The 14,035-nt window shown below is 38.8% G+C and overlaps 1 protein-coding gene across 1 annotated transcript; it reads right to left on the reverse strand.

Moving 5' to 3' along the window:
• Positions 1-4,273: 4,273 nt before the first annotated feature.
• Positions 4,274-6,484, reverse strand: LOC135439665 (glucose dehydrogenase [FAD, quinone]). The gene is made up of 3 exons (XM_064698424.1): positions 5,276-6,484; positions 4,932-5,218; positions 4,274-4,878 (listed from the first exon to the last, which is right to left on the reverse strand). The coding sequence occupies exons 1-3, from the start codon at positions 6,465-6,467 to the stop codon at positions 4,504-4,506; spliced, it is 1,854 nt and encodes a 617-aa protein (XP_064554494.1). The 5' UTR covers positions 6,468-6,484; the 3' UTR covers positions 4,274-4,503.
• Positions 6,485-14,035: the final 7,551 nt, after the last annotated feature.

A 14,035-nucleotide genomic window follows, 5' to 3' on the forward strand; every position in this document is an offset into this window, starting at 1 on the left:
ATAGCGATATTTACCAAATGAGGTTCCAAGTTTCCTCCGGCTGTCGCATTATATGGAGCTCTGCCCTACTTTTGCTAAACGCCCGGCACTTCCTGACAGCCATGCAAATCATTTCATTTTAAAGGCAGGCAATGTGTAAAATTTAAATGACTAACAAGTTTGTTAAAGCATAAATCGTTATTGATTGCCATGGGCCCAAGGCCAGCACAATTCTCGACAGGCTTTGCCTAAGGCCCCAAAATGATGTGCTCAGTGTTATGTTAACTGCGGCTTATGGCTTAGACCTAAAAAACGTTGCAAACGTTTGTCATAATTTGTCCAGCAAGGAAACCCTTTAAGTATCGCAAAAATGATTTATGATAAGTACTTATTTTAGCTATTAAATGCATGAATTTCAGGCAAACACGAATTTGTCTGAATACGAATACGAGATATCTTCAGTTAAAGTTCCTTAAAAGTTCCAATATTTTATATGCTTTTGTAGTTGTATGAACTGTTTCTATACGAAACAGCTCTAAAGTGAACCATAAATGAATTCCTCAAAGGTAGCAAACTGTGTAAAAAAGCCGGAATGGTGTACATCAAATTGAACAAGTTGGACAAAAACAAGCAAAGTTTTGACGTAGATGGCTATATGATCCTCCTTAAATAATAGTTTGCCAGAAATGATTTTTTCTTTTGTTTCAACTACTAAAAAAACTGTTGGAAGCACAAAAGCATAAAGTGGAGTAGAACATGCCAGGTCGAATAAAAAACTTTAAAGGTACACAAAAATATTAAATTTCGTTTGTTACTCGTACAACTGTTGAGCTTTCATTATCCCACATACTTTTTTATACCCTGTAATAAAATAATAAAAAAAAGAAGAGATTAAACGAAAATTGTGTTACAATCTGTGAAAGGCATGTGGTACCCTATAAGGCGTATGTATCTGCATTAATCCAGCCTAATTTGTTTATCAGTTAGCGTATAAAAAATGTAGAATATATGTTCGCTTTGAGACAAATCCTTGATATATTTTTTTATTGTAAGTTGGCATCTCTAATACTCCAAGTCGAGCACTCCCAGCTTGTGTATTCTCCCTCATTTTTTTTCTGTTTCTGCATTATACATCTGCACAAATGTTCTTTTTATGACCACCAAATGCGTGTGTAATTATGCCTCGCACTGAGCGCCTCGGGCAACATTCCAACTGGCCACTCTTAATGTGGCTGGCTGACCAAATGGTCGCGTGTTTATGCATGTATACACACACATACATATATAAATATATATATATATATATACACATTCCAACATACATAGAGATATTTGTATGTCCGTACCCGCTGGTTCATGCATTCGTGTAGCGTGCGTTTAGTGCCAGGGAATTGCCCCAACAATTATTATGATGGCTGATAAGCGACCCGCACACACACACACACGCACATACAGCAAGTCACGCACACACACTAAAACGGCGAGGCAGCATTTGCTTTGCTACGTGACTGTGGGTAATATTCTTGTGGCAACTTTACGTATACGCAATGTGAGGCATGAAGCTAACATAATGTGGGGCGTATTCGTAATGTTTAGTTGCAGTCCGAACACATGACATTTGTGGCAACATTTGCTACCGCCTTAGTTGCCTTGGCCTTTTTCTGAGGGGCCACAGCCGCAGGCGTGTGTGTGGGTGTGGGTGTATGCCGGGCGTGCGTACACCTTGCCTCACATGTGTGCGAAAGGCAACAACTGTGTCTGCTTCCATTGTCATTCCATTTATGTGACTATGACTGCCTCACTTGGTAATGTTTCGTGCATTTCATGGTGTCGTTTTGTTTTTTGCTCCCCTTTTATTTATATTGTTTTTTACTGTTTTATTATTATCGTAACTGTGCGCTTTCGTTTGTGGAGCTGCCTTTATGCGGGTGCCATTATTACAGCTAAGGGATCTGCAAATTATAGACAAAACACACACAAAACTCGCTGATGAATTGCCACAGAATTAAATATGCCAAATGTATCCGGACAGGCAGGCAGGCGGACAGGCGGCCAGGTAGGTAGAGTGCCAGAATGACAGCTGAACAGACAGACTTACTGAACAAAACGACGCTTGGGTACATAATGGCAATTAGCATTGTGAAACAAACAAAAATTGCTTGCAACTTAAATTGGTTTGACAAGAAACACAAGGCCCGAACATTAACTAATATTAATACTTATACTAAGAATTAATAACAAATCAACGAACTACTTTGCATTCAACACGAAGTTGGGCGCCAAATTTAACAATGTTTACTAGAAGTACAAGTTATACTTTAATAATTGATTTAATACAAAATGAACAATTTTTTTTTTTTTTTTTTTTGTTTGTTTATTGTATGAAATGAAATGAACAATTGTTTCGCACGCAAAACATTAGCTTTCCTTAAATTTTGAAAGTCCACACTGCCAACCAAAATGAAGAAAAACCTCAGACTATTCACTTCAATTTCTTACATTTATCTTGTTTAAATTTGAACACAATATTTGGCTAACAGACTTTCTCCAGTGCATTTGTAATATCATTATTCATATCTCGGTAAGAACAAAAAGCAGTTTAGCGATAGCTTAAGGGCAATGTCCTATTGATTTATGGGACACTACGAAAATTTCAAGTAAACAAGGATTCAAATGCTCACTTGCCTGGTGCTCGTGGCGCTTAAGCCATATAATTGATGTGCAACGCTTTAATCTTGGCCACTTGACGTCGTTTTCTGGTGCCTACGAAGCACTCGTTGCGCCTCAGATACGAGTATTTCTGCCGACGTTGCGAAAAGAGCTCGAGTATTTTACATTTAGGCAACAAATACTTGAGTTATTTCAGTTGAGCATAATTACGAGTTCTGGCCGACTGCAGCAGTTGCCACCCTAGTTATTTCAACATTTAATTAAAACAGGGCGCATACGCCACGTGGCAGACGCTTCAAAGTAGGTTACAATCTCACGTACATAATTCTGGGTTAAAAACCTCTAAAAACGCGACCGCCACCAGACGAGGCCTTGGGCCTGGCGCACTCCGAGCTGGGGAGGGGGGGGCATCAAATGAAATCCTTAACAAAGCACGCAAAGTCGTCTGTGTATGTATGGTATCGTGTGTGAGTTCATAAAAATAGTTAATTTCACTAAAACAAAAGCAATAACAATGCAGAGTTAAACCAAATTGCTTTTACTTTTACTTTTACTTGATTAAAGCGCCCTATGGGGCCAAATATAATAAAGTTTTTTTCTTGCCACACGCATACAACAACCGACACACACACACCTGCTCACGCCAGGCCACGTGTAGGCTGAGCTTATGCTATTATATTATATATTATTCATTATAATTCACCTTCGCTTTACTCCAAGATTCACTTTGGTCTGGTTTTGTTTTGGCTATAATACTCGTGCCTTAATTGTATTCCGATTTTAATAATTCTCGCCTTGTTAGAATTAACGCAATATTCACGTCAAGTAGTTTATGCCCTCTGGTATTCTGTTGCGTTACGCCCAACGTTGTTCCGTAACGTTCAACCGCACATGAAAGCCGCCAAAAAACTGAACTCGACTAACGGTTAAATTATTGCCAGCGACTGCGACTGCGACTGCGACTGAGACAGCGACGCGACGTCAGCCACGCTTGACATTTGCGGAGTCGGCGCATTAAACGCGCGGTAAACGAAATCAAAACAATTTTAACACTAGACTGGAATAAATACAAAAATTTAAATTTTTTTTTAATATTTGCTTGCTTTTATTTTCTTGAATGAATTTTTTTTGCTTTTAATTATGTTAAAGAAAGTACTTAAGCAAGATGTCTAGAAAGACATTGAAAGTAACTAATTATAAATCGCCATCTATTGTGAGACAGACAAACTACTAAGTGCACTCGCCTGAAAGCTAGCTGCTACGAGCACCGGAACCAGTTCCCAGTTGAACTGCAATCAATTGTTTTCGCGCATGCCTTTTAAATTGAGAGCGAGACATATATATGTGTGAAACAAGCGAGGGCTACCTTTACGTTTTGGCGGGTAATTAAAATTTGAATCGTAGAGTGAAACAGATACAAATGTAACAATGTAATAATGTATAACTTGTTTATTCAAAGAACTTAAGCTATAAAAATACTTAGCTAAAATAAAAAGGAAATCATTTTTTTAAATCACATGGAAATACGCTTTAACAAAGTTTGATAAAATACTCGGGGCAAGGGTTTGTATTCGAATTTAGAAAAATTCAATTATATTCCGACTGGTTCTGTGGAATAGCTAACTATTCCAAAAAAATTTTGCAAATTAAAATTTGTTAAATGTTAGGGTTAAATACTTTTTGGGGCAAGCCTAATTTTGGTAACCTTTGGCCATATCCGTTGGCTGACTGAGCACAGTGTTGGAAATTAATAACAACAACCTATCACACACAAGAACTTGGCACCTCCTAATCTAATGACTCGTACATAAGCTAAACAATAAATATGAATTAAATAAAATGTAATGCCCTCCCTCATGCCATACCGTCAAGTGGCGAGATTCTCATGCGCCACGCATTCTTGATCATATCCGCCGCCTTCTCGGCAATCATAATGACGATTGCATTCGTATGGCCAGCCGGCACATGCGGCATGATAGATGCATCCGCCACACGCAAATGGTGAATGCCATGAACTCTAAGCTCCGGATTTACGACAGCCGTAGCATCCGTGGAGGGCCCCATCTTGCAGGTGCCCGACTGATGCTGCAAGCTGGAGCCGTAGAGACGCAAACAACAGCGCCAATAGTCGTGGCTGGCAAAGATCAGGTGCTCACAGCCTGGAAAGGGGCGCGCATGGAAACGGGTGCCCATCCTCTGCATGGACTTGGTGCGTGCCAACTGCAGAATCTGAGAGGTAACAAGAGTTAGGCGAAATCCCAGGAATGTTTAAGGGTAGCTACCATTTCAATGCCCTCGATCATGGCGCGCACATCGTCCGGATGCTGCATAAAGTTGGGCTCCATGCGTGGCCAGTGGAAGGGATTGCGACTGCGCAGAGAGATGCGTCCACTACTCTTGGGTCGCAGCAGCACTGGCACCAGACCGAACGTTTCCTTGTGCTGCAAATCGCCAAACATTTTCTCATAGAACTCATCCGTAATGCCCAGCAAATCGCGTAGAGTGCCAAAGCGATCACCGCTCAGGGAGCCAGCTCCCAGGACAAGCTCCATATCCGCATAGTCCTTAGCTGCAGGATAAAAGATAATAAATAAAATTGTCACAGAACACAGCAAAATGATGTTACCGAAACTGGAGCTGGGCGTGCGCACAAAGGCAAATGCCTCTGCACCGCCGGGAATGGTATACGGTCCCTGGCCCGCAAAGATGTAGCGAAAGATGTCCGTGGGATTAAGAAGACGGGCGTCGTTGACCGTGGAATCATTAACCATAAATACCAAGCCATTGAGTGTAATGTGATCCTGCAGATTGTAGCCGACGGGCAGATCCTGCAGCACGGGTATGTTGTGCTCTTCGAGATGCGCGCGCGGACCCACGCCAGACAGCATCAGGAGCTGCGGACTGGCTATGGCGCCAGCGGACAAGATGACCTCCTTGCTGGCACGCACCACATAACGCTGACGGTGCTTGGTAAACTCCACGCCCACGGCCATCTTTGTGCTGGGATCAATGAGCAGCTTGGTGACCCAGCTCTTCATGGATATGTGCAGATTACGGCGCTGCAGCACGGGCTGTATAAAGGCCTTGCTGGTGCTGCAGCGTCGGCCGTGCCGTATGGTGGCCTGGGCTCGCGAAAAGCCCAGCAGCTGCTCGCCATTGGTATCGGTTATATCGTAGCCCAGTTCGCGGCCCGATTTGAGAAACGCCTTTAGCTGCCGCGACTTGTAGTCCGTGTACTGCACATCCAGCGGACCGTTGCGTCCATGATACGGCGACTTGTACAGATCGGGTATGCCAATGCGCTCGGATTTCTTGAAATACGGCAGCACCTCTTCATACGACCAGCCTGTATTATTCGCCGCAGCCCAGCCATCGTAGTCCCGTCGATGTCCGCGCGTATATAGCATAAAGTTGATCAGGCTGGTGCCGCCGATGCCGCGTCCCTTGGGCCAATTGCAGACGCCGTTGCGCAGGCCCTGGCAGGCGTTGGGCGTGGCCTCCGCCTTGTAGCCCCAGTTGTAGCGCGTGGTTTGGGTAAGTGCCGCCGTCAGAGGCACATCGCTGATGAAGGTCTCCTGATCGCCTGCCTCCAGCAGCAGCACACGCGCCGTGCTAATCTCGCTCAGCCGATTGGCCAGCACACAGCCCGCCGATCCCGCGCCTACTATGATGAAATCATATTCCGGCAGAAAGGCCGTAGTGTCCGGTATGCGTGTGTTCAGCAGCGACGTCTCAAAGTCACGCACCAGATCGACCAACAGCTGGCAGCGGCTGCAGTCCAGGCACAGGCAGACTATCAGCAAGTAGGCCAGTAGCATCTTCAACAGCTACAAATACGTATCTGTAAGATGTGCTAATTAGTAAAACGTTCTAGATACATATTAGCAAGTGATTGTAAATTGCAAACGACTTTCAATTTTGCGACCCTGAATCCATTGAAAAAGTCTAAAAAAAGTTAAATGGTTTTGTGAAAATGTATGTAACAGTCAGCAGGAAGCATCTCCGATCCGAATATATATATGCGATGTTGTCGAAAGGTATCTCCTATACCATACTATTCAACAAGTTAATTATATCTTATCGATACCTCTTTCCAACGCCATAATTCCCGATTAGAATCTATTTCTTTTAAAGTAAATTTGTCTTGCTTTGTTATACACTGATTAAGAATATTTCGCTCCTTAGATATCTCCCCTCAATCGCCTCAAATTCTCTAGCAAGAGCCTACCCTTTGGTATTTCCACACATTTGCTTGTCATATATATACCCCTTCAATTTGATCAAGATCGGACTATAAACACCGAAGTTATGCAGGAATACATTTCCCAACGCAGACGTGCGCGCATGCGCTCGTGTGTATGTGTATGTATGTATAGAAGGTAGCTGGAATGTTTGTAAAGGGAGCTTCCAACTGACTTGTTTCACTTTGCAGTTGGTTCTGGCCAAGCTCTCTGGACCGCCCCAGCTATCAAAATTCTCTGATATCTGGCGATTGCATGTGTTTTTTTTTGTTTTTAGTTCAAGTTCAACAAGTTTCCGATTACATCGATGCAACAGAAATAATGGATGTGCAAAAACGAAATAAAAGAAACATGAAAGCAAAACAATAACACACATATTGCTAGCCGAACCGGTTGGCGATCAAAACAGAAAAACTGAAGAAGTGGCCAAAGCGAAATTCACAAAATAATTCGAGCGCAATCCAAGCAAAAATATTTGCCCGTTGACGTTGACCCATAAACCGCACGCGGACGTTCATTAAAGGCCGAAACACAAGCAAAATGTAAAAAATCAATAAATAAAGAAGTTTCAAGAGCTACGACTTATAAATACGCTCATAAATGGATTTTTGTCAGTTGTTGAATATTAATAAAAAATGGTAAGAAAAAATTCATATTGAATAATTACCATAACAAGGGGACTTACAAATATATTTGGTTTTCAAAATATTAAAACTTTTTGTTTTTTTTTTTTGTCAAATACCCCTGTGTGGGGTATTATAATACCGTCACGAAAAGTGACTTTCTGATCCCAGAAAGTATTTGAATATTCTTGATCGGATTATATGGTAATATATGTATAAATCACCCAAACTGCCACCGGAATGATCAGTGAAACTAGCAAAATCTTCTCAATATTGTTCACAATACCTCATAGCTCTATAGGACATTTTTCAGTCTTTCAAAAGATCTTACACAAACTCCGAAAAGCTTCCCTATTCTCAGAAATGAACAGCATAGTATATCATATCGACCTAATATAGCATATGGAACTGTAACAAACGTGTTGCTATAGTTTTAATGCCCTTTAAAAAGCAGCACAATCTAAAGTCGTGGGCGCGCTGCGATTCCACCAAATTACTTTATATGCAAATTAAATGCTCAATTTTTAGTGGGTTTTTTTTTTTGAAGAAACATTTAAGTCTATTAAAGGCAAAAATTGCACAAATAGGAGAAAAAAAGAGAGGTATTTCAATTAACCCCAATACGCTGCCGGCCAAAAATTGAGATACGACAAGCTAACTGGCATCGCATTTACAGATACATATATATATATATATATATATAGGTACACAATAATGAGATACAGATACATTTGGCTTTGTGTCGGCACAATCGGTTCTACGTGCGTTGCCTTCAATATGCATTCGTCACAGACACAATTTGTCTGGCCACATCACAAATTCTTTTGTCACTCAAAGTAAAGAAAAGCCCATTTATTATTGGTCAACTGTCAAGATCTTCCATACAGAACTGCCCTACCACAACGATTTCAAGGGTTTGTGATCGAGCGAAGGGCATTGCGCTCGTTAAAGTTCTTCCCATCACTCTGTTATTAATTACAAGTGCATTTTGTGGCCAAAAAACAAAAAGGGAAAAAAAACAGGTTACGCTCAATTTACTGGTTGTAGCTGTGGTACCATGTCAGACAAAAAATTTGTTTAAAATAATCATTATTTATAACACATTTTTCAGTCAGCGATAACTGCAACCGTTTGCCTCATGCCACCTGTCACTAGTCTTCCACGCCCCAGACTTTCGGCTTATTAACTGTGTCCAATTAGCCCAGTTTAAAAATGTACGTCTCTTGGCGCAGCGAAAGGCTTTAGGGCTTATGATAGAGATTTAGATATACGTTGAAAAGCTTGAAGAAGTTTTATCAGATATTTTTTTATTATTATTTGAAAATTTGTAAGCTAACTTCAAGCCGATTAAAAGCAGAAACCAGAAAAGCTTGAGTACATTTATAATTAGAAATGCTTCATTTGAGTAATTGAACAAACTAATTTTTTACTTGTAGCTAATCCATTATAAACATGAAATAATTATTTCTTCAGACGAATTCGATGTGGAGAATAAAGTTTACGGGCAAGCAATTAATATTTAATTAAAAATTAAGTAACGCTTGTGTTTTATTCTTTAACCACCATTCTATGTTTTATTGTCTCTAATTATAAAAAATTCGAATATTCCACGAAAGATTCACGTATCATTTAAAGTAGATCACACATAAACCAAAAATTTTCAAAACAGTTGTGGAGTTAGCTTTACATACACGTATTTTATAAATAAAAGGGAAATTGATGCACTATTTTAAACTATTTTTAAATTAAAGCAAATCTTTTTAATTTTGTTTTTTGTTTTGTTTTGTTTTCTCCATTATTGAAACGCGATTCACATTTTTGTACACTGTCAAAAATTACAACTTGTCTGTTTTTGGTGGACAAAGATTGCCTCATCACATGCACAATTCTGTGGCAATCGAAATGCTTGAGATATAGTAGCACACATATTCAACACATATGCACTGATTATAGTTTAAGCGAAACCGCGCCAAGAAACACTCACACACACATAGATCCGGCTCAACAGCCCGCCCAAATATATGTAGGACAATTTAGTCGCTATATAAGTTGTGAAATTCTAAACACGTTTTCGATGATGTTTGCATTTAGAATGCACTTACGCAATGGGCGTGTTGCTCTCCTTAGCTGATATACCAGCGCTCAATGATATATGTATAAAGATATGTATATATTTGTTCGATTGTTTCGATCTCGACAGCTACTGCGCATGCGCGCGCGTTGCTGTCCGCTGGTTAAATGAGTCGCCGCTGCCGGCTCATGCCACGATGAAGCCTATGCGGCACGAATCAAGACGGGTAGCTGCCGGTTAAGTCGGTCAGTTTGGCGGGCTACGTTTGGGCCAACACGCAGTCCAGCCCAGTGTCGAACAGCAGCCGGGGGACTCGTTTGCCCCCAAAGAGTTACAGTTTTTGCTGTCGCCCATGGCGCGTCTTTTTCAAGTTCATCGCGTGAACTTGCAGAAATTTCATTCGGGCTTATTTACATTTCGACTTATACTTAGCTTGTCTTTGCCCCGTTTCGCCAGTTTTGGCGATTCACGCTGTGGACGTTGTGTTAGTCATAGCCAAAAGTTTTGCATATCTTGACTGAAACTGAATTAGCACCAGTTTATGATCATAATCCCATCACGGGCAAGCATGCGTTAATCAAAAATTTGGTACCATCCCATTAGCAATTGCTTGCGAACAAATAAAACTATGATCTGTAGCTGTGCTGAATGTGCTTCCGCTATTTAGCCACGTTAGAGCGAAGCAGACTCTGTTTTGACGGCTCAAGTTCAATGTCAGGCAACGCTGCGTTTTAACTGTCTGTGCAGCTGTGTATCTTGTATCTTGTATCTATGCACTGTAATGCTGATGACTTCATGTTACGACGATTACAAACCTAAAGTTCAGCCACACAAAATTTGCATACGTACAACATTAAGCTCCTATTCATTAATGGGCAAACAAGCAACAACACAACAACAACAACACAACAACAACAATAGCTTCAGCTCGTTCGATTTCTAATTTTGTTGCTACTTTCATCATCAGTTTTTTTGGCGCATTTGTGAATCGTATTCGACCTTCAGTACAGGCGCAGCAACATTTTATTTGTATTTTTATACATATCTATTTTTTTTCTATATAGGTTTTATATCTGAAATCCAAACAAATTACTTGAAATGCATTTTGCTCGGCTCGCGCGCCTTTGTTTAAACGCCCATAGTTGATATTTGCACAGATTTTATGCATATTCATTTAGCATGACTTGGCAACTGTCGAATTATCTAGTGTTTGATTTTAATCAAGTGCACACACACAGAAACACACTCAAGTGCTGGGCTGAAAGCATTCGATAGTCTTAATTGTTCATTGATCAAAAGATGAAACAAAACGCTGCTAATTAAAATTTAAATGCTAAACAATAAAAAACGAATGTGTCTGCTCTCCGATTAGGTGTCAGAAAGTGATAGTATGCTTGAAAATTTGCCTAGAGCGCAGCATGATTCATCATTTTTGCTATTCCACTTGAAAATATATCAAAATATAAAATGAAAGAAATAGAAAAAAACAACTGAATATATGTACGAATGTTTAGTAAGGTTATAATTCCTTGTTTGCACAAGGCAAAGCCAATAAAAGGGTTTCCCCAAAATGTAACTTATGCCATTCTTGCTATTTTGTTAATATGTATATAAATATAATATGTATATAACTTTAAAATTCCAAAGTAAATAATCTTGCTAGTTATTGAATATTATAAATAGTTAATTGTTAAGTTTAGAATGTCACAAATTTATCCAAAACGGAAACCATTTCGAAGCGGAATAGCATCTCAATCAAGGTTTGCTATCCAAATGTATTTTATAAAAATTTCATCTATATTGTCTATGTAGACAATTTTCTTCTGTATTCTTCGATTGTTTCAGTTAAAAATTACGTGTTATATTATTTAGTCGAAATGAAAAGACTAAGAATATTTAAAAAAAAGTTTTGTCTCTAATTCTGATTAAGTTAGTTTGTAAATCATTTGCAACTATCCTAAATTCTCGCTTCTAAGTGTCTAGTAACCGCTTGGACATTCTCATCGAATCGATAATTATACTTATTAATATCGGCATGATGATCGATAGAGTATGAAAAAACATCAATCGATTGGCAGGCAGAGCAGAAAACGAATAAAAATGAAGATAATACTTATGCTATAAGAATCTAAGCCAACAAAATAAAACAATCCTATCACTACTTATCTCTATATATAAAACTGTTTGTCCTGACTGACTGACTAACTGGCTGACTGATTGGTGATCAACGCACAGCCCAAACCGTAAGAGCTAGGAAGCTGAAATTTTCACTGTAGTTACCTTATGTGATGTAGGTGCACGTTAAGACGTTAAGGGTGGTGGGTGACGTTTCGCGCTCAAATTTATTTCCAGAGATCTATAAGAAAAATCATTCGAGACGTGTTTCGTAATCGTTTTTATGAAAGTTGTTTGTTAACCGTCCGATCAGTTTCAAAATAATTTTCACAGCTTTTTGAGAACATTTATTTTATAAAATACGGGCAAGGCCGGGTTGTACCCGCTAGTGTTAATATAAACAAAGAAGAAAGAGTTAAGCTTTTATTATTATAAGCTTCAAAGGTATTTTTTTGTTCTTACACTTTCTTAAACTCTCAGAACTTTGCTTAACCCTAACGGATTTCCATGATTTGTCCTTTAAATCAAGCCGCAGCAAAATTATATATGAATATGTTTCCGCCAAATACATGTTTTAGTAAAGTAGCAAGTGTATATATTAATGTATTTATTAAGGTATGAAATGCCTCATAATTAAGCGATATGACATCTTAAATAATGCCAGCAATAATTAAGTAAAATATGTGATAAGCAAATACAAATACTCGTATTTCTAGAATTAACAGAACAACCATGACGAACCCCTACTGCCAGGGTTCTTTTCATTATTAAATCTTTGTATGCATTTGCACATGTTAATTTGTTAACTAAAGTGTGCCAAAGCGAAGCATATTGAGTTTATGTTAGAAACATTAAGTTCTCTAGCTGTTCAATGCACATACAATTAATTTTGCCTACCGTGTATTTGCCATTGAAACTGAATTGTTCATGAGTGCTGTTGATTTAGTGCTCATAAATGTTATTTATATTTGTTGACTTCGGCTATTTAAAATGAACCATAGAAACAAAAATAAGCAGCAGTAACCAGAAAAACAAAACTAAAAAGGTTGCCTAATTTGCGAAAACCTTTTCAAGGTCGACTCAAACGATTCGCTAATGTGTTGATTTTAACAATTTGATACTGTCCACTGGGAGTTCAAACAACCCATCTATTTAATTACAAACACAAGCAAACTAAATATATTATCAAACTTAAACTGCATAAACACGAACGCAAATCAAGTTCAACTTCAATTTCAAGACGTGGCCACAATTCTCATCGTTGTCGGGCAATAAAGCTCCCGGACAATAAAGCCCCCTCTCAGTGTCAAGTGCTGTGGGGCCCGGCTTTGGCCCGATCCCTGTAATTTGTGCGATGCTCGTAAATCACGTGTCTAACGCGAAACGCCTCTAAAAATTTAAGACGTGCGCTGCGCATATAAAAAAGACCACAGCGATGCCCAACGCCAAATGGCAATAAAACTCAAAAACAAAAATACCTTTGAAGCAAATAAGACAGAGACAAAAATAAAAAAAAACATATAAAAAAAAAGAAAAATGCTAAAGCGTCTTGTAAAAATGATAAAATGATATAAATATATACATATGTTTATGATCTCAAATCTGGCAAACGCTGACTGCAACGCGCAACTGAATTAAGAAAGAAACACAGCAAGTAATATTTTTGTTGCCGGGTATGCCCGACTAGAAGTTACGCTGGACACAGAGCAAAGCCACAGTTACCAACATTCTTCGGTTGTATATTTAATAAATATATATATATACAGTACGACCTCGCTCAACGCAACCTATTAAAATTTGGCCAATTGCGAAAACTGAGGTGGTTGCAAAAACCGAGGGTAAATTTTCACTTGGCCACGAGACCTATTTCCAAAAAGAGATGCCTTTGCTAACCATTAAAATTAAAGTAAATCGAATAGTTCTGGATTTCATTTTACTTTATTTATTTTTTGAAAAATTGAGAAATTGTGGTCTGTACTTTTTTACAATCTATACTTTTCTGAACAGCTGAGTCTACAATGTTAAGAAATCGGGTGTTGCAATTATCGAGGAGTTGCGTGTAACGAGGGTTGCGTTGAGCGAGGTCGTACTGTATAATAAATATATATATATAATAAATATTGAATATATAAGTGCATGAGTTTTTCTTTAATTTTGAGAAATGTGTGAATAGGAATCCAATAAATTAAATATTTTTAATCGTTTATAATTTTCTAGTTGTGACGTAAACTCATGTCTAAAAATCGATATTTATGGAAATTATGAAAATGCGAGAATATATCGAAAGGAAAATATGTTTATCAAGTTTTAAGTCTCTATATACATATACTTTATAA

The sequence above is a fragment of the Drosophila montana genome, unplaced genomic scaffold (genome assembly GCF_035044405.1).
Source record: "Drosophila montana isolate Dmon_TW-CO22-7 unplaced genomic scaffold, ASM3504440v1 contig_778_1, whole genome shotgun sequence".
NCBI classification, from domain to species: Eukaryota; Metazoa; Arthropoda; class Insecta; order Diptera; family Drosophilidae; genus Drosophila; species Drosophila montana.